Raw genomic sequence first — 22,171 nt, forward strand, 5'->3', positions numbered from 1 at the left:
CCTTGGTGGAGAAGTTGAGTGTGGCCATATCTTCCTTTATTCAACCGGTGGTTCTAAAACTGAACTGTCTAGATGATAGACTGGGGAAACTGGAGTCTTTACTTGGGGGAAATATGGACCTGAGGACGGACCTCCTAGCTATTCAGACCCAAGTTGAAGCCCTAGTGACATCAGTCAATATTCCACAGGCAAAATTACAATCAGCACATAGTATTGCAAAGGATCAGCCTATCTTGCCTACTGCTCCAGGTCCATCCTTGGGGTCTAACCCCACTGGCCCTAATAACCATCCCTCTATTGTGGGAAGAGTGAACCCTGCCGAATCTGTTAACTCACCTAACATCGCCACTATGAGGAAGGAGACAGCTAAGGACAATGAAAACTCCAATGGAGGAAATTTTAACCAACATGACCTACCCTGCATAAACTTACCCCGGACTGTGCCCCATTTGTAGTAATCCTTACGGAAGTTCCCGAGCTCCTTAGCTCTAAACAGGAATCCTATGAGGAACTCAAAAATAAGACAATTCATTGGTTGAACACACACAGACCTCTGTCTAGACCAATCCCAAGCAAGATCTTGTTTGTTAGAAGGGTGGGGTGGGTGGGACCAAAAACTAAAAATGTGGGTGGCGATTGTATAATTATTAATTTTGAGGATCGTAGGGTTGCCGACCATATTTGTAGTTGGCAACCGTCAAGTCCTAATACATCGATCAAACCCCTGAGGCTAGACTATTTTTATATAACAGATCATGATTATTTTCCTTCTGGTAGAAGGAACTTTGTGAGGCCACAGTGGGAGGATACCTGACATTACGTTCATAGAAGCAGGAGTGACCAACGTAGGGGAGAAGCAATTGGAATCCCGTTGAGTAATAGATTTAGCGTGCTTGACCAGGTGGATTGACTTTCTGCATCCCCCAGTTTTGCACCTACCCATTGCTTGGAAATTAGCAACATGACAGCGGCTTCTAAGCCTGTCGGGAGGGATTATATTGAGGTAACCAAAAGTGCCAACAAAAACTCATACCAAACAGTGGGCACATCGCTGTCTACTGGCATATCTTTGACTAGCACAAGGAAGTCCGGGGAGGTCCCCTCTTCTCTGATGTCTGCCCATTCCTCACTGGATTTTCAACCTCAGATTTCTGCTGTGCATCCAACCTCTGCCGTACATGAGTCTGGATTACCGGGTCATGATGAATTAACCCGCAAGACCTGTTCAGGGTATAAGCAGACAACGCCATCCAGGCCTTTTAAAATCCTATCATGGAATATAGCGGGTCTTAGATCTAACTTAGACATTCCGGATTGGTGCACTTTTGTGGACTCCCATGGGATCTGCCTATTTCAGGAAACATGGGCGGTTGATCCACCTCACAGATTGGGGTTTGTTACCTTTGGGGAACCTGCTTTTAAGGGCATCAGAGGAAGACCTTTTGGGGGACTGTGTATCTGGGTGGGTACCCACTTAGGTTTTTCGTTAAAAAAAATTGAGACCAACAGTCCCGATATTTTATGCATTTTGATGACCCACAGTAAAACACCAAAATTAGCTCTGATTAACGTCTACTCCCGGCCAGTACAATCCGGGAAAACATCTATAACCCTGGATATTTTGACTGCATTGTTACACAGGCTTGGGGGTGACGTAGTCCTGTTGATTGGAGGGGATTTCAACTGTCATTTCGAACCCCTGCAAGGGGTCCCTCCTATCACATCGGCTGAGGATGACATCTGGTCAGTCCCGCCATCTAATGCATATCCAGTAAAAAATTGGTCTGCCCTTGCTATCCAGTTGACCTCCCTTACCTATTCGTTTTCTATTAGAGCCTGCAGTGGACGCTTCAAGAGCGACACTCCCGCCAAATATACCTACAATTCTTTGGGGCACTCATCTATTATAGACTACTTTCTGGTGAGTTTGGCACTATGGTCAAAATTTATAGATTTTAGTGTGCCTTCTCGCATAGAAAGTGACCATAACCCCCTGATACTTGAGATGGACTATCAGCTATCTAGTGGGGACAGCGCCCCAGATAATCTTCCAAGCAATAATTTAAGAATAGTGCAAGGCGGGAGAAGAATCCGCTGGGCGGATGCCTACTCTTCCATTGAAACTATGGCAAAACTCTACCATGATGCCATTCCATTCCTTGAAAGGGCACACTCCACCTTAATTGAATCCTCTAACATGGTGGTTGAGACAATGGCTGAAATTCATAATGGAATGGCTACCCTTTTAAAGGATACTTTTTATAGGGAAGGTGCTGCCAAATCCAAACAATGTAAAGGCAAAAATCCTTGGTTCAATAAATCATGCAGAGATGCTAAAAACGTGCTATTGCAGGCTCTAAGGCTAGGCAATAGGCCCGATGTCATCACAGCTAGAGTGGAATATAAAAAACTGCTAAAAAATGCAAAATCAGAATGGGAGGTGGATCGCTGGGTGGCCATTACATCTGCACTTGAAGCCAAGGACCCAAGAACCTTTTGGAATCTAGTACACACAGGGACTCCAGAAGGGAGAACTACGATCTCCCCGAACCTTTCAGAAGAAGCCTGGTCCATATATTTTAAAGACCTATATTCACTTCCCCCCGCTTGTATAAATCAAGCATCCCCTGGGCCTCCAGCTATGAATCCCACATGCCCAGCACAATCTTTCACTTTGGAGGAAGTAAAGCTGGACATTTTAAGTATTCAGTCTAATAAAGCGCCGGGACTCGATAAGATTCCCGGGGACTTATTTAGAGATGAACCAGCAGTCTGGGGCCCATACCTCCTGCTGTTATTCAATGCGATCTTGAAGGGCCTACCATTGCCAAGTACCTGGCTAGGGGCTGAGATCATTCCGATCTAAAAAAAGGGTTGTCCCCTCCAGCCCTCAAACTACAGGCCGATTAGCTTAATTGACGTTACTCAAAAAATTTACGCTAGATTACTGCTTCATCGATTAGAGAGTTGGATTAATGACAATGATATATTGACACACTTACAGGCGGGGTTCCGGGCAAAAACATCAACAATTGACCAATTATTCCGGTTGCAAGTCCTTCATTGGAAGCACGTGACTTTGGAAGGGGGTAGTCTCTACCTTACTTTTGTTGACCTAAAGTCAGCGTTTGATATGGTGGAACGGAACCAGTTATGGTCCCTATTATTATCAATGGGGGCCCCACCATATCTCTGCCAACAATTGAAGCTTTTACATGATGGCACTTATGCGAGAGTACGGTTCGGTAATCAAGGACAGTTAACTGGTCCTTTCCCGATTGAGAAAGGTGTCAGACAGGGATGTGTCCTTGCTCCGACATTATTTTCCTTGTTTCTCAACGGGCTTATCGAAGACCTACTAGCCGTAAATGATATTGACTCCCCCAAATTGGGCTCCCGGAGATTCCCCGCTCTAATGTTTGCGGATGACACGCTTCTGCTATCAAAATCCCCGATGGGGATGCAGCGCGTGTTAAATCAATTCTCTAAATTCTGTTCTAAAAGAAACTTGGTGATCAATGTAAATAAGACTAAATATATGGTCTTTAACGCCAATACTGTCAACTGCCCCCATCCAACACTGGATGCCAGTCCTCTCGAAAGGGTTCCGATCTTCGAATATCTGGGTCTGACCCTCAACGATAAAATGGGATGGGGCCCACAACTGACCAAAGCCAATCAAAGGCTAACACAATCGGCTGGAGGAATTCTGAAAGTGCAAAAGAACTGCACACATAAAATAATAAGTGCCCCCCTTGAAATTTTTAAAGTCCAAGCCAGGGCATCTTCCCTGTATGGGGCAGAACTTTGAGGACATATATCAGTTAGTAATTTATCACTAACTGAAAACAACTTTATAAGACAGCTGTTGGACTTGCCCCAAAGCACACCTTTTATCCCCCTAAGGCTAGATCTAAATATTTATCCAATCGCAGAAATCATTGCTCTTCGGCCCTTACTTTACTGGAAGCGCTTGTGGAGCACCCCAGAATTGGTGCACTACAAGGAGGAGCTTAAATTTGTGCTAGCCACAATAGGATCCGGTAAGATTCCGTGGTTGGCCTTTGTAAAAAAATCACTTATCTTGACTGGGCTCGAGGAACTCTGGCTTAATCCTGAAATCTCCTGCCCAGCCATTTCTAAACAAACTATGATAAGTAAGATTAAAGAAAAAAATCTAATGAACCTCCTTAGCTCCACAAAAAGCTCAAGTCTGACCGATAATTTCTTGGATATCAAGCTTTCTTATAGCTTTGAGTCTGTGATTGACCAAATTCAACCCACACTGGCGAAGAAATTGTATTTACAATTTAGATATGGTACTCTACCTCTCTTTCAGAAAATTGACAGGTGGAAAGGGGGCCCCGCACGACCTTGCCCAGGCTGTCTACAAGAGAATGAATCTCCGGTACATGTTATGCTCTTTTGTCCAGCTTATTCCTATATTAGGAAAAAATGGATAATTCAGCTATGTAAGAACTTGGGCATGAGGCAATACTTGGCTTTTTTCAGGGTCCTAAAAACTGATACTGACGCACTGATCGCCTTTACAGTAGCTAAATATTTACACTCTATGTGGATAACACGAAGGAAGTTGATAAACGACACTGTAGCACTTTAATAACAAGTATATGACCATCAAGTCCTTAGACCTACCTTTTTATATTTTTAATGATCTGTTTCTTATTAATTTTACTATCTTCTAACTTATTTAAAATTATTTTAAACAAAATGTCTAATAATCATCCAGGAATATGAGATTCATGTATCGAAATTTATTAATTGACTTGTGATATGTTTGTTTTCTTTTTTCTGTATATGCTTTTATGGTAAATCTAACCGCAATAAAGCTGATTTGAATAAAGCTTGTGCATGACTCCATCAGAAAATCACGGTATTGTATTCACTTGGCAATCAAAGAGGTCCAAGTTTGAAAACCTTTGTTTCATACTAGATTTCTTAATTTGCTGCCGCCTTTCATGCCTAGTACTCCAAGCAGCTCCTGGGTGGTATACACTGAGCACAATTGTTGGGATAAGAATATGCCCATCATGGCATACAAACTCGTTCCCTGTTCTGAGTGTCCAACTTTATGTATAGAGGGTATCCTGATATTTAATTTTGGCCCTGATGGCAATTAATCTAAGTGGGTGTACAGAGCCCTAGGCATATCCCTGGCTCTGAGAGGTCCAGAACCTGTCCTGTGAGCTGGAGTGGTGCCTCAAGAATGCATAAACAATTGAACCTAACAATGAAACCTTTTAGCTACTAGCACCTAACCTGTTATCCCTTCATCAATATTATCCCTTCTATACTAACTGGGGTCTGTGTGCACACTGAATAGCTCCCACTGTCACAATGCTTGTTCCCTCAGGAACCTAGCAATTCAGAACAAAAGCACAGGTGCACCACACCACAAAACTTAATCACAAAGGACAGTTATAGAGTTCATATCCAGAAAAAATGTTCTTCAGTTTTTTCTTTTAATCCATTTTCATTTCCAGTAGGTAAAACATAGAGTCAAATTTTTATGACTCAACACACAGTGATCAAAATTTCTCCAATTCCTCTAGCAGAATGAAACATTCCGTCCAGCCCTAGTTTTAAATGACATGTCTAAGGTAACCGCTTTAATGAGTCACTTGTCCCGAGAAGGTAGAGCAGCCATTGGGAGAATATCTGTAGCTGGACAAATGTACTTTAGGCAAATGATGGAAGCTCTGGTCAGATGGCTTAGGCTGAAGACAGATCTGTACCTTCAGAGATTAAAGGAGAGTATGGGAGTGATGTTGCTCAGTTTTTGGCATGCACTCATGAGGTGTTGTGTGACTGGAATGTGCTGGTGATGCCCTCAACCGAATGATAGTGTCAGAGCGACTCAAGGAGATATTTCCTAACCTACTTAGACAATACCTTGACTGAAATTATGCCAGATAAATTTTCAGTGTTAGCTGCCAAGTGGTTAGCTAACAGGGTTAACAAAGGACTGTAGCTGGATGGCGCTGGACCAAATGAACAGACTGGTTCTGATGGATATTTCTAACCACAGATTACTCACCATTAGAATATCTTCAGGTGTCACACTGGATCAAGAGAGTATTATAGCAATGATATAGCGCAAATATAAGTGGTGCTATATAACTTAGAGGTGACTCTGTACTGCTCTGGGAGGGACAGAGAGGAGCTGCATATAAGTAGCACCCCTAAAGATGAGGAGCTGACTATGTGTTCCTTTATTTCCACACCTGTTGATGCATATCAGGAGGCCTGCTCCTAACTTTGTCAGTCTTTGGGCGATTTCAAAATGTTGCTCAAACAGTGTTCCAGGGACGATTTCCCCCTGAAAATTGTAGAATTCAAGCTGTGCTAGAACTATAGGAAGACTACAAACAGCCTAACCCTGCTTGGGGCTTTTCAGGCAAGTCCAGCTTGGATCTAATAGCACAATGGGCATGAGACCCATGTCTGGGATGCCTGTCACACTTAGGGCATCACACTGAAGTATACAAAAAAGTGATATATGTAATGCTTGAATTGATCTCAGCCACTGGCAATTACTAGGACCTCGTCCTAGTCCATTTTATTTTGTACACCATGCCACCTCAATTTGAACACAGCAACATGCAAATTAGTCTTGACCCTGCTCCAATAGGAACAGTCTAGCATGAACTGCCAGGCCAGGTCTCCCTTAACTGGAACACAAGCAACCAATAACCAGATTCACCCTAATTGGGGAACGTCAATCGGGTGCAGCTTGGTTGCAGTGGTACAGTGAGCACGGAAGACACATCTGCGCATAGCTGTCACACTTAGGGTGTCAAACTGAAGTATACACAAAAGTGATGGATAGCATTCTTGCATCAATCTCAGAGCTTCAAGTCTTCCATTGGCATGACTCTAGAGAGATATCACTTTTAAACAAGGGCACACAAATCACCGAAACATTGGAAGAATTCTTTACTGCAGTTGTGGGTTTAGTCAATTCATGTAATTTTGGGAAACCTGTGGATGAGGTTATTAATGATCAACTAATTGTTAATACTAATTTCCCCCCCAAAACTGAGACATTTCTGGTGATGCCAAACTGAAGGAAGTGATAACCACATCCAGAGATATTGAGGTATTGAATAGATGTCTAATAATGGTGGATCCTAGCACATGAAAGCTAGGGGTTGGACTATCCTAGTGTTCCAATAACTGAATGGAATGCAGCGTTCACGTCCTGTACCCTCAATGCCACTAAACACAAGAACATAGTGATCAGGATAGAACTTCTTGCTTGTGTTTTTGCCAGTGATGATTTCCAGTACTAGTTTGGAGAAATAGGTTCATAGTTAGACCTGACTACAAGTCTTTCATTAATTTTCTATCGACTGGTGGGGGTAGAATTTCGAAGGCTACAATAGTACAGTTATGCTCCAAGTTTCAGGACTACAGTTTTGAGGAGCATTTTGACCCTGGCAAAAAGATTTTCACAGCTGGCTATCTCTCACATCTCACCTTAGAAACATCATCTTCTCCAAACAAGGATGATTGTGAAAGAGATGTGACATCCATCTTATAGGAGAGGGTCAATCAGTCTGTCTGGGGAGGTTTACTGGGGAGGAGTGCAAGATTTTGGATTTAATGGCTGAGACACTCAATTTGATCAGAAAATATCTTGGTCAAGATTGACCATCACCCCTGTCATTATATAGGAGTTTGAGGGCAATTTAACATGTCACAACAGAACTTACTATTGAAGGTCCCTTAGTATTGTGAAATGACAAGTGTGCTCTACTGTTGGAATTATGCAGAAGTTACTTGATAATGGGCATCAGGGTGACGTGAGAATGTCAGCTTTCAAGAAGCTACTTAGATCCCTTTTTTTTGATGGTCCAACACGGACTATGAATCAGACCTGTTGGTCTGAAATAGTGAAGTCTGCTAAAACCTCCACCTTACATTTAACACCTGCTAAATGGCCCACCTCAATGCAAAATATGCCCCAGTATGCATGTCTTAGTCCTGGTAGACTACCAATTTAGATGGCCAAACCTCAAATGCTTGAACAGCCCAACACTAACAATGTTTAAGAATGTCTAATTGATGTCTTCGGTAATTTAAAGTTCCCAGAGACCCTAACTATCGAATATGGTATTTAACTATGTTCCACAGAGAAGGAACATTTCTTAGAGAAGGAACATTTCTTAGAGACTATGGTATTGTTCACAACACCACGGCCTTCTATGACCCTCAATGCAATGGGCAACTACAACCGTTCAACTAGTGGCTTAAATAGAGTATTGTCCTGGAATAAACCACCCTGGATCAAAACCATTTGAGAGAGACTTTGGGCTTCCAACATTTGTCCTCATTTTTTCAAGGGTGCAAGTCCTTTCCTAATTCTTAAAGGTAGGATACTGACCTCTCACCAAAACCTTTTGATAGGTAACACGTCTCTGTACCAGGACCAAAGAAGGTGTGATACCAGTCCTTAGGTTGCTGATGGACAAGAACTTACTAATGTCCTTTCACATACTATTATATTGCTTGCTCAGGAGGACGCAGTGGATTCCATTGCTTTAAGGGTAAAGTTCCAGGTTTTGGAAACCTGTTTGGAGACTTATACGAGATCGTTCCATTCTAATGTTGTGGTATCTGTAAGTTATTGTTACCAAGAGAAAAGATGTGCTGTATCTGCTTGTGATATTTTCTTGTGGTACCCTTCCTCTTCTCTTTCCAACATGGTTCCCCCACTGACTCCATCTTTGGTATGTTCCTTAGAACCTTTGCCTCTCAGAATTCCATTTAGTTAGTTGGATAGTACTTGTTCAGTGGTTTGCGGTGCAGTGCTATAGCACTTTTTAGCTTGAATAAAAGCCTAAGTTACATGAAGCTTCATCTTAATTTTTACAGAGACTTAGAAAGTTTAGCATACCAGTAGAATTTATATTTTTGAGCGAATTTATCTAGGGGAAGTATAGTTAAAAGGGGATACAAAAAAGTATTCGTTTTCCGATAACTTGTAATGTTAAGCCCAATAATAGTATTTAAAGGGTTGTACAGATTCATCAAGCGGCGGGTGCAGGGACAATAAAGCTTCGATCTTTCAGTACCTTTGGTTCTTCTAGATGGATGGACCTACATGAATCATGAGGTGCCAGATTCTATGGGGATTAGGTTCGGTGGAAATATCAGCAGTAGTTTATGCCTTCCCTTCCCTTACACTATCATTAAGCAAGACAAAGATCGTACTTATTAACAGAAAGCAATCTGACCCATTGAGCAGATTAGTAGTGGGGGAGGGATGATACCAGACATCAAAAAGATTTGAGGAGCACCCTGTATATGGGGGCTTATTTATGAGCCCTTGCGTCTCTTTTGCGCCGCCGGTGCATCACTTTTTGTGAAGCACCAGCAGCGTAAAAAATGCGCCATGTTGCGTCATATTTACAAAGTGACGCATCTAGGTAGATGCGTCAATTTGTAAATCCCTGCGCAACATTATACCTGCGCCAGGTATAATGGGGCAGCTTTATAAGCCCTGTGCGTCACTTTTGCGCCGCCGTTGCGTCACTTTTGTGATGCAGCGGCGGCGCAAAGCCAGCGCCATGCTGCGGCAGATTTACAACGTGATGCATCTAGGGAGATGCGTCACATTGTAAAGCTTGCGCCACATGTGGGCGTACCTGCACAGGGGGGGGCGTTCCGGCGCAGGAACGCCTCCGAAAAGTGGCTGAGTGAAATCTACAAGATTTCACTCAGTCACTTTTCCGGCCATGCTGCGTCAAATCCCTGCGCCTGCTTGAAGCAGGCGTAAGGATTGACGCAGCATGTTAGGGATAGGGGCACCCTGAGCCTTGTTGGAGCTGCGTCGCGGTTGCGACGCAACTCCAGCAATGCGCCAACCTTACGCCGGCAGATGCGTCACGCATCTGCTTGTCCTTGCGCCACGATGCACCACATTGTAAATGCGGCGCATCTGCGGTGGCGCAAGGGCAAACTGCCCCAATGTATGCAGGGTGGGCGTTCTGACGTAAGTAAGTCTCGTAGAAGTGACGCAGTGAAATCTATGAGATTTCACTGCGCCACTTCTAGGATGTAAATGTGTCAATATCTAACGCCTGCCTCACAGCAGGCGTAAGACTGATGCAGGCACATTAAAATGGGACTTGCCCATGTTAAATGAATCATTGCTGAAGTTGCGTCTCTTTTGTGACACACTCCAGCAATGCGTCATTTTTGCGCCTACAGATACGTCAGAAATACTGACGTATCTGTAACTCCTTGCGACATGATGCATCATATTATAAATATGACGCATCCAGCATGTCACAAGGTGGGCGCAATGAAAAGTGACGCATCGCTGTTTTCACGCAGCGATGCATCACTTTTCATAACCTTCTGTCATTCACTTTACGAAAATGAGACAACCCTTTGGTGAGACTGGGGTGCTGTAGCAGGTTCAGGCAGTGAAGACACACGTAAACCCTCATTGTGATTAATAGTGTCTCCATTATGTCAAGTTGCACAGGAGCACACTTGAGAGGGGTACGTTTAAAATGACATATTGACTGTGTACATATGATTGATTGCACCTACAGTGATAAACGCAGGAAGAGTGTCACATACACTGCATGATCAAGGCCTTTTTGTAAACCTAATTACCTGAATGGATTTTGCACGAAAATCTTACTACACTACTTTCACAAGTGCGCAGATTTTCCATGTGTGTTCAGCACAAACAAGTCTAGAAAACAAAACTGCTCGGTTCACTACCCTGATTTTTTTAATAGTGTTACTGTCTATTAGTCTGTTGGAGTGCAGGTGTGCCTGTGTAACCTAACCGGCATATTTGTTGGGCAAATACGAAGTTTGATAATGCTCCTGACCTAAACCCCAGGCGCAGAGCATCAATGCGACGGGTGCTCTTTATGGTTGATTCAGGATATCTATGGGTTGAATTCCTTTGATACCTCCAATGCTACAATAGTAACTTTTTCAAGAAAAAACATGGACTATGTTGTAAAATATACCAAAAGCAGTGAGGCGCATGTGACTTTATATAAACAACATTCTGTGATGTATTAAAATGTGATATAACGGACGCAGTGAGGCCCACTTTACAAATGGGTGGGTGCCCCGATTTCGGCATATTATTCCAGAATTTCAATCTTTTCTGTAGAGGCACATTCTCCCACCTTAGACCCAGCGAATTTATCCCTTAAAAAAAAAATAATGTGATTTTGCTTGCTATAAAAACACACATCCTTTAACTGAATGCCTTGCAGAGCAAATGTTTATTCAAGGTAACCCATAAATTGAATTCTGATAACCTTTTATTTTTTTTAACAGCCTTCCTATGCTGAATTTGATATCAGTGGAAATGTACTAGGATTGATATTCAATCAAGGAATGATATGGTAATCACTACTGCTTTCAATTTAAACTTCTGAAATGTTTTTATTATTTCTTTGCTTGTGACTGGGTTAGAGAATATCAAAAAGGAACATTCTGAATCCCATTCCTTAATATACTTCCCCTACAAGACATTGATGCAGCAGTACAGGCAAGATCTAAATCCAATCACAAAAGAAAGGTCCCCATCAATGCGTGTCCAAGATTTCATTTGGTGCTGTTTGGCTGTTAGATGGTGAGGAATGACACAGGTATAGCAATATTTCTGCAGGACCCAGCATTGCCTTCACATGAGGTACATATGCAGGAGCCGTGCTAAAACCTCGCCCCCATGGTACCACAATCCCGAGCAAGCTTCTTCAGGGAATCTTGCATGGTACCGCAGTGCCATGGGGGTGAACCTTGAATGGTAGTACTGTGGTGCCCGCAAAAAATTGTAAAAACAAAGTGCCAATTGGATGTCCTGGGGAGTGGGGGTGAGCGTCCACACAGGATCGGGTCAGAGTGTGGCCAGAGGCCAGGCCTGCATTCAAAGCACGTGGCTGAAGACTGTGCCCAGCGGGGAATTAGCCAACCGTAGCATGGTTGACCATGTGCAGCAGAGAAGTTGGCTGAATATGATAAAAAGAAACAAAAATTCATTAAAAAACACAAAGCATAAAGTGACCATTATAGTTCAGTATGGTAATAAGACCTTTCCTTATGTTAAAAATCCCCAAAGATTGTACTAAAAAAACACTAAGATTAATGTGATGTTAAAGTTAAATATTTTATTAAAATCTTTGCTTACTTTAAAAAAAAAAAAAGAAATTGGGCCTGGGTGAAACTTAAACTTTGTCGTTATGCTTCTTACACGAAAGTTCCAAATGTATACTATTACGCTACTTAATTATTCATTATTTGTGGTAAAAATTAGCAGTGAACGTGCCATTAACTGTTAAAAGTTACAGCAAACGCATGGGAACAACAGAACAGAGTGTATACTTTTCACTGTGCTTTTGTTTCTTACACTTTTTCCTTTGCATGAAATACGTCCCTGTGTCAAAAATTGAAGTGAGACCATGTTTAATACTAAAAGCAGCTCAAAATGACAGATTTGCATTTCATTTAGTTCTGCATAATTTTGCGTAGTTAAGCAAAAGCAAATTACTCAAATTTCATGCAACCCTACTAGAAATTCACTGAAAAAACAAAAGTTAAAGTGACTTCATAGTTAAGAATGGTAATAAGATCTTAGCTATGTCAAAAAAGAAAACCCCTAGAAATTCCCCAAAATAAAAAAACAAAGGACAAAGTGAAGTTATAGTTAGGTGTAGAAATAACATTAAAAAAATGTTTAAAGCAAAAAACCAGAGGAGGAGCCTACTGTAACAGGGTGGACCCTCCCCTGTGCTTCACAACTCCTACCCCCAGCAACCCCTCCCTTCCGAAAGGGCGCCTTCACTTTTACTGTTTACTCACCTGATTTGCAGCGAGCGACATGAAGGAAATGGTGTTTTCCCGTATCTGTAACTGTATGGGCCTGATTGACAAAGGTAAACTTACACTTTTGTGTAAGTTTACGACTGTTTGCTAATCCCAAAAGTATTTTACCAGTAGCATCTTTACAACTGCGTAGTCTCCGCACATAACAAAGATAGGACAGGCCCAATGTTTCTATACCTGCATCAGAGACGGCCCGTGTAGGGCGTTTTACCGGGGCGGTGACGTGGCGCAGAGGAGGGACAGGGTGGGGGGTTGCAAAATGCGGCATACGGCCGAGTTCAGGTAAGATACGAAAAAAATTAATAAAATGAATTTCGTTGCACGCGCTGCATCGCCAAATGCGATGCAGCGCGCGCAACGAAATTCGTTTTATTCATTTTTTTCATAACTTACCTGAACTCGGCCGTTTGCCGCATTTTGCAACCCCCCACTCTGCCCCTCCTCTGCGCCACGTCACCGCCCCGGTAAAACACCCTACACGGGCCGTCACTGACCTGTATATTGTACATATCTGGGCTAGATTATCGATATTGCTCTCCAAGTGAACAAATGATTTCAATTATTCCAACTCTGTACCACAATACCCGCTGGCCTGTGTGTATATGTTGGGGTCTTCAAGCCCTGCTTATGTCATTTGATAAATATTAAAACTAATTGATGCAAAAAAACAATAGAAATTCTACAGTTATTGTTTACTGAGCTAACTATAACCTGTGCCCCCTGCCATGCACTGCTTATCGTATCCCATATTACATCTCTCATGACATGTTAACTGACATCATTGCTGGCATCCTTGATGACATTTCAAATGATATTATTCATGAAATCAATTACGACATTACAGAGTGTACAAGTACATGGCATGGAAATTACTTAAGCCCTGGAGGCAAATGTGATTGCGTATGTTGAAAATTATATGATGTACTATTTCCATATCACAAAAGTTTGGGGTGCAAGTGTTACTACAGGTTAAGCAACATAAAGGCTGAGCACACCTGATGTGTGTTGCAGAGGCATGTTTGAAAGTATCTAGGCTGGGTTATTGATATGGCTCTTAAGCCTAAACTTGTTCCATATAAATCTGTGAGAAATGCCAAATCTTCTGTTAATAATAGATTATCCACCAGTGTATATCAGGGCATGTGCCCACATGTGCCCATGTTGAGTAGCTTTAATACAGTAGTATAGACATATTCTTTGCAGTGAGGACATTTATATGGTATGAATATTTATTTCAAGAACTTCGCAGAAGATGTTGAAGCAATACAGATTGTTGAATAATTTGGAGTTTCGGGATGTCCCTCTGAGAAAATCATCAACAAACTTTGGGATGTTACATTTTGGACCAAACAAATAGGACTGTTGCTCTTAGCGCTCATGAGAGGTAGCAACCTCAAGAACTAACTCATTTCCCACCCCAGACACAGTCAACACAAAGTAATTTCCTTATAGTAAGTGCTGTTTATGCAAACACACAAAGCATCTAGAACTATAGACCTGGTGTAAGAAATTGGGTTTTTTAATGAGGGGGTAAAGCCCCTTCTCAGGCAACAACCACAATCCTTGTCAGGGTGGCTCACAAAAGTCACTAAATTAACTTGTGCTTAACCCTCTTGTAGCTTGGCACAAAAACAGTTAGGCCCAAATTAGAAGCTCAGTGTTAAGTATTTTTGCAGTACCAAACAGTAATACAGTGAAAACAAAACACACAAAAAATCCACACCAATTAAAAAAACAGAAACAAATTTAATAAATAAAGTGACACCAAAACAAATTAAATCCAATCAGTAAAACAGGATTTAGGAATTTTTAAAGCTTTTAGTGAAAAATAGCACCTAAAAGGTAAAAATGCCAGCTACAAATATTTGGTCACAAGAGACTCGGGCAAAGTCAAAAGTTAAGGTTGATCGCCATGGAGTGCAGTTCACATGTACAAGTTGGATTGAGCATGGCCTCTGCTTATGGTTGGATTTAGAAGAATATTTTAAGAAACGTTCTTTAGAAGGTAAACTTAAGCGGAGCAAGGCAGCCGAGGACATCAGAGGAGGAGGCATCAACGTCGGGGAGCTGCTGAACGAAGCTGCGGTGAAAATTGTTACTTTCAGACGTAGGCACTTTTTGTGGAAGGTAAAAATCTCCTTCTTTGAGAAGGTACCATGGAGCCAGGACGACCAGCAGTTTTACATCCCAACTTTTAGGGTTAGTCAGGAGAAGCATCTTCAGCACCACCAGCAAGGGTCGTGGAGGGGAGGGGCTCAACTGAGGGTGTGGGGGGGCATGACTCACTTCAGCAGAGGCCGAGTGCAGGGCTCAAGGTCTGTGGAACTTGATAAGTCCCTGTAGCTCACACAGGAGGCCAGCCAACTAGCCGTTGGAGTCACCTGGTAGTCTTGGGTTCAAGCAGAAGGGCAGCCCTCTGAGTGTATAAGGCAAGCCTCAAGCAGCAGGGCAGTCCTCTGAGGTACAGCACAGGTCTGAAGCAGCAGCAGGTCCTCTGGAGGTCATGGGCAGTCCTGATGTCCTCTGTAGGTCAAGGAATGTACTGAAGAGTTGGTCTGAGCATTCAATATTTACACCTGGTGCCTGCTTTTGAAGTGGGGTAATGTTCTAGGCTATCCAACATCTGGTTTTGGAAAGGTCTTCCTTCCTCTGCCCAGGCTCCAGGTAGTTTAGGGTGACAAATGACTGGTGTAAAGTTCCTTTGTCAGTATCCTGGAGCCAGTCTTTTGAAATGTAAGTGGGACACGAAACAGCTCCGCTCCACCCATCCTGGCAGGAATCCCACAAAGGGAAAGTCCCCCTTTGTCTCACTGTCAGGGAGGAATACAGAAAGGTCCAACTGCCAAGTTATTTATGGTTATGTGACCTAGCACAGAGGCTTCAGGCAACAAATAGTTAAGACAAGAAAATGTGTCCTTTCTAAAGTGGCATTTTTTCAGAATTGTGACTTAAAATCCATCTTTACCATTAAAGAGAATTTTAGATTGCAATTCATTCGAGACCAACCAAGCTATTTCTACCTTTTCCCAATCAATTGTTAGCACTTGTAATAGGGCAACCTAATGTTATCCTATGGGAAAGATAGGCCTTGCAGTAGTGTAAAAAGAATTTAGGAGTTTTTCTCTACCAGGACATGCAAACCCTAAAAACACATGCCCTTCTTTTTAAATACAATGCACTCTGCCCCATGGTGTGTGTAGGACCTACCTTACCTTAGGGATGACATATATGTGGTAAAAATAAATGCTTAGGCCTGGTAAACAGGAATATTTGGCCAGGTTGAATTGGCTGTTTAAATCTGAGTACAGCTGCAATTGCAGACCTGAGACTTTGTTTTAAATGACTATCTTATTGGGTGGCACAATGAGTAATGCAGTCCTACTGTAGCATTTACTTCAGATGCTCTGGGTACATGAAGTTCTATATACTACAGACTTAAAAGTAAAGTTAATGTGTAAATCAGGTGTAGGCCATCTTTGTGATGGTTAAAGATAAGAACAGAAGCACTTTAGCACTGGTTAGCAGTGGAAGAGTCCACAGAGTCCTAATAGCTACAAAGACTAAATACATACAACAGGAACGGAGAAGGCAAAAAGTCTGGGCTAGACCACACCAAGGATGTCAGGTCTGACACCTGAGATTTCAGACCATGTGGGAACTAAGACATTTTACAATATATAACACAGCTTGTTTAGTGCATTTGCTCACATCCCCTTGTGGCGGCTCCACTACATTGCTATGACCAGGAGAGCCAGGATAACTTCTATAACTGAATACAAATACAGCATAGTCTGGGTGCTCCTTATAACTGAAATGGTGACTTACTGTCAAGAATGATTTCTCAATCCGGATAATATCACATGGAGAAGTTTGGAGAAAGTTGATCAAAGTAGAGACACAAGTTCCACCCACTATATCATTCAAAACAAAGATGAGTGTTCAAGATGGCCACAAATATCCCTGGGCTTAATGATGGCAGTAGAACGGCACCTCCTCTGAAACATTATTAATACAATGAGAAACAGAAGATGTAGTTCCACTGTTGACCCTCATAGGGCAGAACGTGATGCACCTGTTCAAGGCTGGGCATATAACAGTGGAGTGGTGGTTTCTCCACTTAAATCACAGAAACCTCTAGGTCAAGAATGTGTGCCGGAAAAGGTGTGACAGCACATTGTTTTCTACTTTCTCAGTGTCTCTCCAGGCCTGTTTGTTCTGATGCTGCTACACATATTTCCCAGGTAAATAAAATCCTTTTAGCATGTTGGTTAGCTTTTTCAGGGAGTGGCAATGTTAACCCACTAGCTGTGAATTTGAAAAGCTATGTTTGCTTTCTCACCCACTGGGCTGTTTAACCGTTGATTGCCAGCGAAAAAAAGGCAAAAAGTAAGGATCCACATTTTATTTTGCATTTCACTAGTCTGCAAGTAGCAGTATGACTTGCGATACCATCTGCCATTCCTAGCTTTTTGTGCCAACAGCATGTTGCACTGTGGGACTTGTAGTATAGCTTTTAGTACTGCCCTTAGGGACTTATAACACCTTCATCCAAAATGCTTTAGGCTAAAGTGTTTACAAAGTCATCTAGTCCACTTTAGAAAACAAAAACTGCTTTTTACATAGAGAAAGCAAAATTAAACTGTTCACATAGTCAGCCACGGTCCGTACAGGTAGCAGAAGTGGGGCGGTGAGGCCTGGTGAGGGGGGATTTCGAAGTACGATGCAGAGGGTAAATTTAATAAATAATTATTTTTCCTTTTGTACTGTCCCTTGAAATCCCCACTCACCCGGCCCCACCGCCCAATCGCTGCTACCTGCACGGACCGTGGCTGCATATAGTGATTCACATCATGCATTTAAACAAGCAATGGGACTGCAAATCATGTTATCTTTTGTGCAGTGGAATGTTTCATATCAAGCTTCACAGCACAATAAATATAATAAACAATATGTGCAGAAGCAGTGCTACCTTACAAAGCAAAAGTAAAAAAAAAGATGGCAGTAGCAGGAGAAAGATCACACAATAGTCCCCCACATACAGAACAGGTACAACCCAGGGAGCCAACACACTAAAGAGGGAGTGAGAGGAGTTAAAGGACTAATTTACAGTCTCCATAAACAAACATAATCATATAAGAAGTAAAAAACATAGCAGAAACATAGTAGATGTAATAATGACTCGTCCTCTTCTCCGCAGAGGCGGCATTCCTGGGATGGCCATGTGTGTTTCCATTTCTGGGTCAAATCCTTTGTAGGAAATCACCCCATTCGCAGCAGTGTCAGATAGTGCCTTTTCTGATAAGAAAAGTGTTCAAACAGGTACCCCATTCGCAGCAGCATCTGATAGGCATGTATCATTGCCCAAGCATGTTTTTTTTTCGAAAAGGCAGTTTTAGCCGTTACTAGAGGAATCCGTTTGATGGCTTTATTCACAACGGATTTAAAACCAGAGTACATTGTAGGGATAAGCCAGGCCTCCTCTAGCTGTAATGCCGAGAGTGATTCCTTCAAAACAGTAGTAATAGAGTTAGTTAGCCTTGCTTGATTTTCGACCTCTACCTAGCAATAGTGGGCTAAGGTGTTGTCTTCTGCTTCCCTCATCCTCCAGTAATATTTTACTAGTGCACCTTGTCTGGCCGGGATCTGTTTTTTTAATCCATATTCTAGTTCTATTTGTGCTTGGGAAATAAGTAACGGAATTAAAAACAATCTCTTGAAAAAGGTGGATTGTGCTGTATTTAAAATGATGTCATCTTTACTGTGCAAAATTTCTGAGCCATAAGATATGGAAGGTAGAAATTTTGCTGCAATCACTTTTAGCAGGTGGCCAGTAGAACAGCCTATAAGTTTGTTTGTTAAAATTTTGAATGCAAACAGCAATTGTTTGGCTTTCATGCGTCCTTGGTCGAAATGTAGCTTAAAGTTGAGATTGCAGTCCAATTTAAAACCTAGGTATTCGTACAAAGCGACCCGGGCCAGTAGTTGGTCATCCAAATTCCAGGTAAGTTTACGATTTTTTATTAAATTTAGAGACGCACATCACCTTGATAGTTGATCATCAGTTGGGCCAAGGTGGTATAAGCTCCTAATTCCATAATCAGTTGCTGCAGGCCTACAGGAGTTTGTGCTAGCAAAACGATGTCATCAGCATACGGGGTCGATATTTTGCCAAATTTTGGAGGGTCAGCTTGGATTAACCAAAGATGTTTGTCCAGGTCAGAGATGAAGATGTTAAATAGGCAGGGGGCTAACACACACCCCTGTTTTAACCTGTTAAGTGTTGGAATCTTGTTGGTTATGCTGCGCCCATCTCCTTTCCTAATTTGGACCCAAGTGCATGAGTAAAGATTAATTATGGCCTCCAGGAGCTTGGTTGGTACCCCCCAGCTTTGCATTTTTGCCCATATCTTTGCTCTCGAAACTTTATCGAAGGCCGCTTTAAGATCGAAAAAGCACGCATATAAGGGCCTAGATTTTGCAAAGGCTTGTTTGGCTATGAGGGTGACCGCAGAAATGTTTGTGAGGGTACTCATCCCTGCCCAGAGTCCGGTTTGTGTGTAAGGTATGAAGTTGTTTTGGCTGACCCAGTCCTCTAAATCTACCAAAAGGTTTGATGCTTATATTTTTGCCTCCACATCAATTAATGCAATCAACCTATAGTTGGATGGATCAGAGCGTGGGCCCGACTTGTAAACTGGATTTAGAATACTTCATCTCCAGGAGTCAGGGATCAAACTGGAGGCGATTTCATGAGTAAAAAAAGGTAGGCCGGATCAAAATGAAGGATCATGCCGAAACAGGGCGTTTGGCAAGCCGTTAGGCCCTGGAGCACCCTCAGATCGTACATTATGTATGGTGTTTAGGACTTGTTCTTGTGAAATCTGCAAAGAGAATTCAGGTGATTGTTAAGTCATCGTGCCATTGACTAAATCTGCACCAACAGCCCCCTTCCCTATTGGTGTTCCATGCATTAGGGTACTTGAGAATGGAGTTTCATTATATAAAAGATCAATATGGGCTCTCCATGTCACCTCCAAAATTGGTCAGCAACAGTGCATGCTTTGCTACTGCTACTCCACTAAACAGGTACAGCATGGCAGTAGAAAAGCAAGCTTCATACTCTTCCAATGCTCACAGAACAGTTTCAGGAAGAAAGACTAGTGCAAGCTTCTATTGTTAACAGAACATGTACAGTTAAGATCTGACTGGCACAAAGGTTGCAATCAGATCACTAAAGAGGGTGCTTAACTCACTTAGACGAATGTTGATTCTTAGGATTTCATGCAGTGTGAAGTAGCTTGTACACAGTGGGCCATTGATATTTAGAACACCCAGCCATAGTATAAGTAGCAATGATCTAGATGTGCACAAAGGTGGAATACATTTCAAAACAATTTTGCAGGTGAGCACAACAAGCCCTGTGCATTCTGATCTTCAGTCCAGCACCAGTTAACATGTTGAGGGTGCCAACGTGTTCAAAGTGTTTGAAAGCATATGCAACAGGCACTATCAATCTTGACTTCGGTGCTGCATCTTTTCAAAATGTTAAGGGCTGTCTAACCACCATATTCCGAGTTGGGCGATCGGACACGATACATTGGCGGTTGTTGGCGGTAGTGGGCTCCTCGCCATGAAAAGGCTGGTGGTGGAAGAACAAAGGGAGCTCTATAGGGCCCACGTGCCCCCCGCCATGGGGATGTACTCAGTTCCAGCACGGCATGGACATGACCATCCATGCTGTGCTGGAACACTTTTGCCTTTCCCATTACGGTGCCTGCTTTTCTGGCACAGCCATGGGAAAGGCAAAAGGACGAGTTGAGCTCATATCAGGCCTTTGCTCGGCTTTGGCGCAGCCTTGCGAGTGGAGAGCTAGCACAACTGCGCCAACGTCATAATTACACCCTAAGTCTAAAATTAAACCTTTTCACCAGGATGAACATTGCCTCTGTATGGAACTCATGGTCCATTGCAGTCTGCCTTGGCTGTTCACTATAACATGGCCCAGCATGACTAAATGACCACAAATAACCCAGCCTCTTGAGACCGTCATTGGTGAGTAGCCACGCTACACAAACCCCCTGATTGATTGATTGACAGTTGGTGCTTCATGCTTTTTAGCACTATTTTGAACCTCACATTTTTTTAATTCAAAACTCTGATTCTGCTTTTCGATTTTTGTTCTTTTGGGTGATTTTGTTTATTAAAGTATTCTCTATTTTTCTAAATTAATTTGTGCCAAGCTACCAGAGGGGTAAGCATAGGCTTACTAAGTGACTTTTGTGAGCTACCCTGAAAAAGATTGTGAGTTCTAACCTTCTTCAACAAGTGATACAATTTCTTACAGTTAACTACGAAATACTACTTAATGCGCCACATATTTTGGTGGGATGGAGCAGTTTTCCAATGGAATGACTGGAATGAAATGATCTCTACCGTACATTGAAACCGAAGACTCATTCTAGCACCCCCTTTGAACATCATTGAATGTCCTGCAAGGTTATGCACCCCCCCCCCCTTATTTAACCTGCATTTAAACATCTTTGAAACGTCTGTGGTACGTTCAGCTTCTATTACCATCAACATGCTAATGATACACAGATTTAAATAAAAATAAAATAATGACACCTTCATCATCTACATTAATGACTGTTTTCAAAAAGTACAAAGATGAAAGATTAAAAGGGAGTGAATACTGAACCAATATAACACTGAATTTTTAATACTACGTTCCAGTATGGCTTGCATACTTCAGAGAGGTTTGAGTTAGTACAAAAAGTAAAATCTCTAAGTTTCATATTAAACCATAAGCGAACACTGGCACCCCTTAAAATCACTGATTTAGGGTACACAACACCAGCGAGGACGAATGAAGTAAGTCAGTAGACTCATACCCAAATAATAGCCCCATTAAAAGCAGCCTTTCATGCAGCTGTAATAATGATCTAAAAACCCTTGGACGTTTGACCATTTGCCCCATCTAACTTGAATGGCTGAGCCTCCAAGCCTTTTGGATTGACATGTATCATTTTCAAAGCTCTGAAACTGAACACTGGCCACTACCTGAGAAACACACTGAAACTCAGACGGAGACATCTCTGCAGTAACAACTGCTGCTACCTGGGAACAAAGCCACCACGCAACATCCCCTAATACATCAGGCAGGACCTCTCTTCCACAGCCTTCAGAAACTGCCTGAACTCTCACTTACACTCAAAACTGATGGTGACTCTGGTCTCTGTAGTTTTTCTTCAATACCATGGTAATTATAATTTCAAGCAATATTTTC

The 22,171-nt window shown here is 42.3% G+C and overlaps 1 protein-coding gene across 1 annotated transcript in view; it reads left to right on the plus strand.

Moving 5' to 3' along the window:
* The window catches only part of LOC146866022 (transmembrane channel-like protein 2-B), a 704,484-nt gene that overhangs the window by 564,055 nt on the left and 118,258 nt on the right, over positions 1-22,171 (plus strand). The window contains exon 15 of the mRNA XM_085633032.1: positions 11,338-11,405. Coding sequence (XP_085489158.1) covers positions 11,338-11,405 — 68 coding nt within the window. The remainder of the gene's footprint in view (positions 1-11,337; positions 11,406-22,171) is intronic.

This window comes from Triturus cristatus, chromosome 2_1, assembly GCF_964204655.1.
Source record: "Triturus cristatus chromosome 2_1, aTriCri1.1, whole genome shotgun sequence".
NCBI classification, from domain to species: domain Eukaryota; kingdom Metazoa; phylum Chordata; class Amphibia; order Caudata; family Salamandridae; genus Triturus; species Triturus cristatus.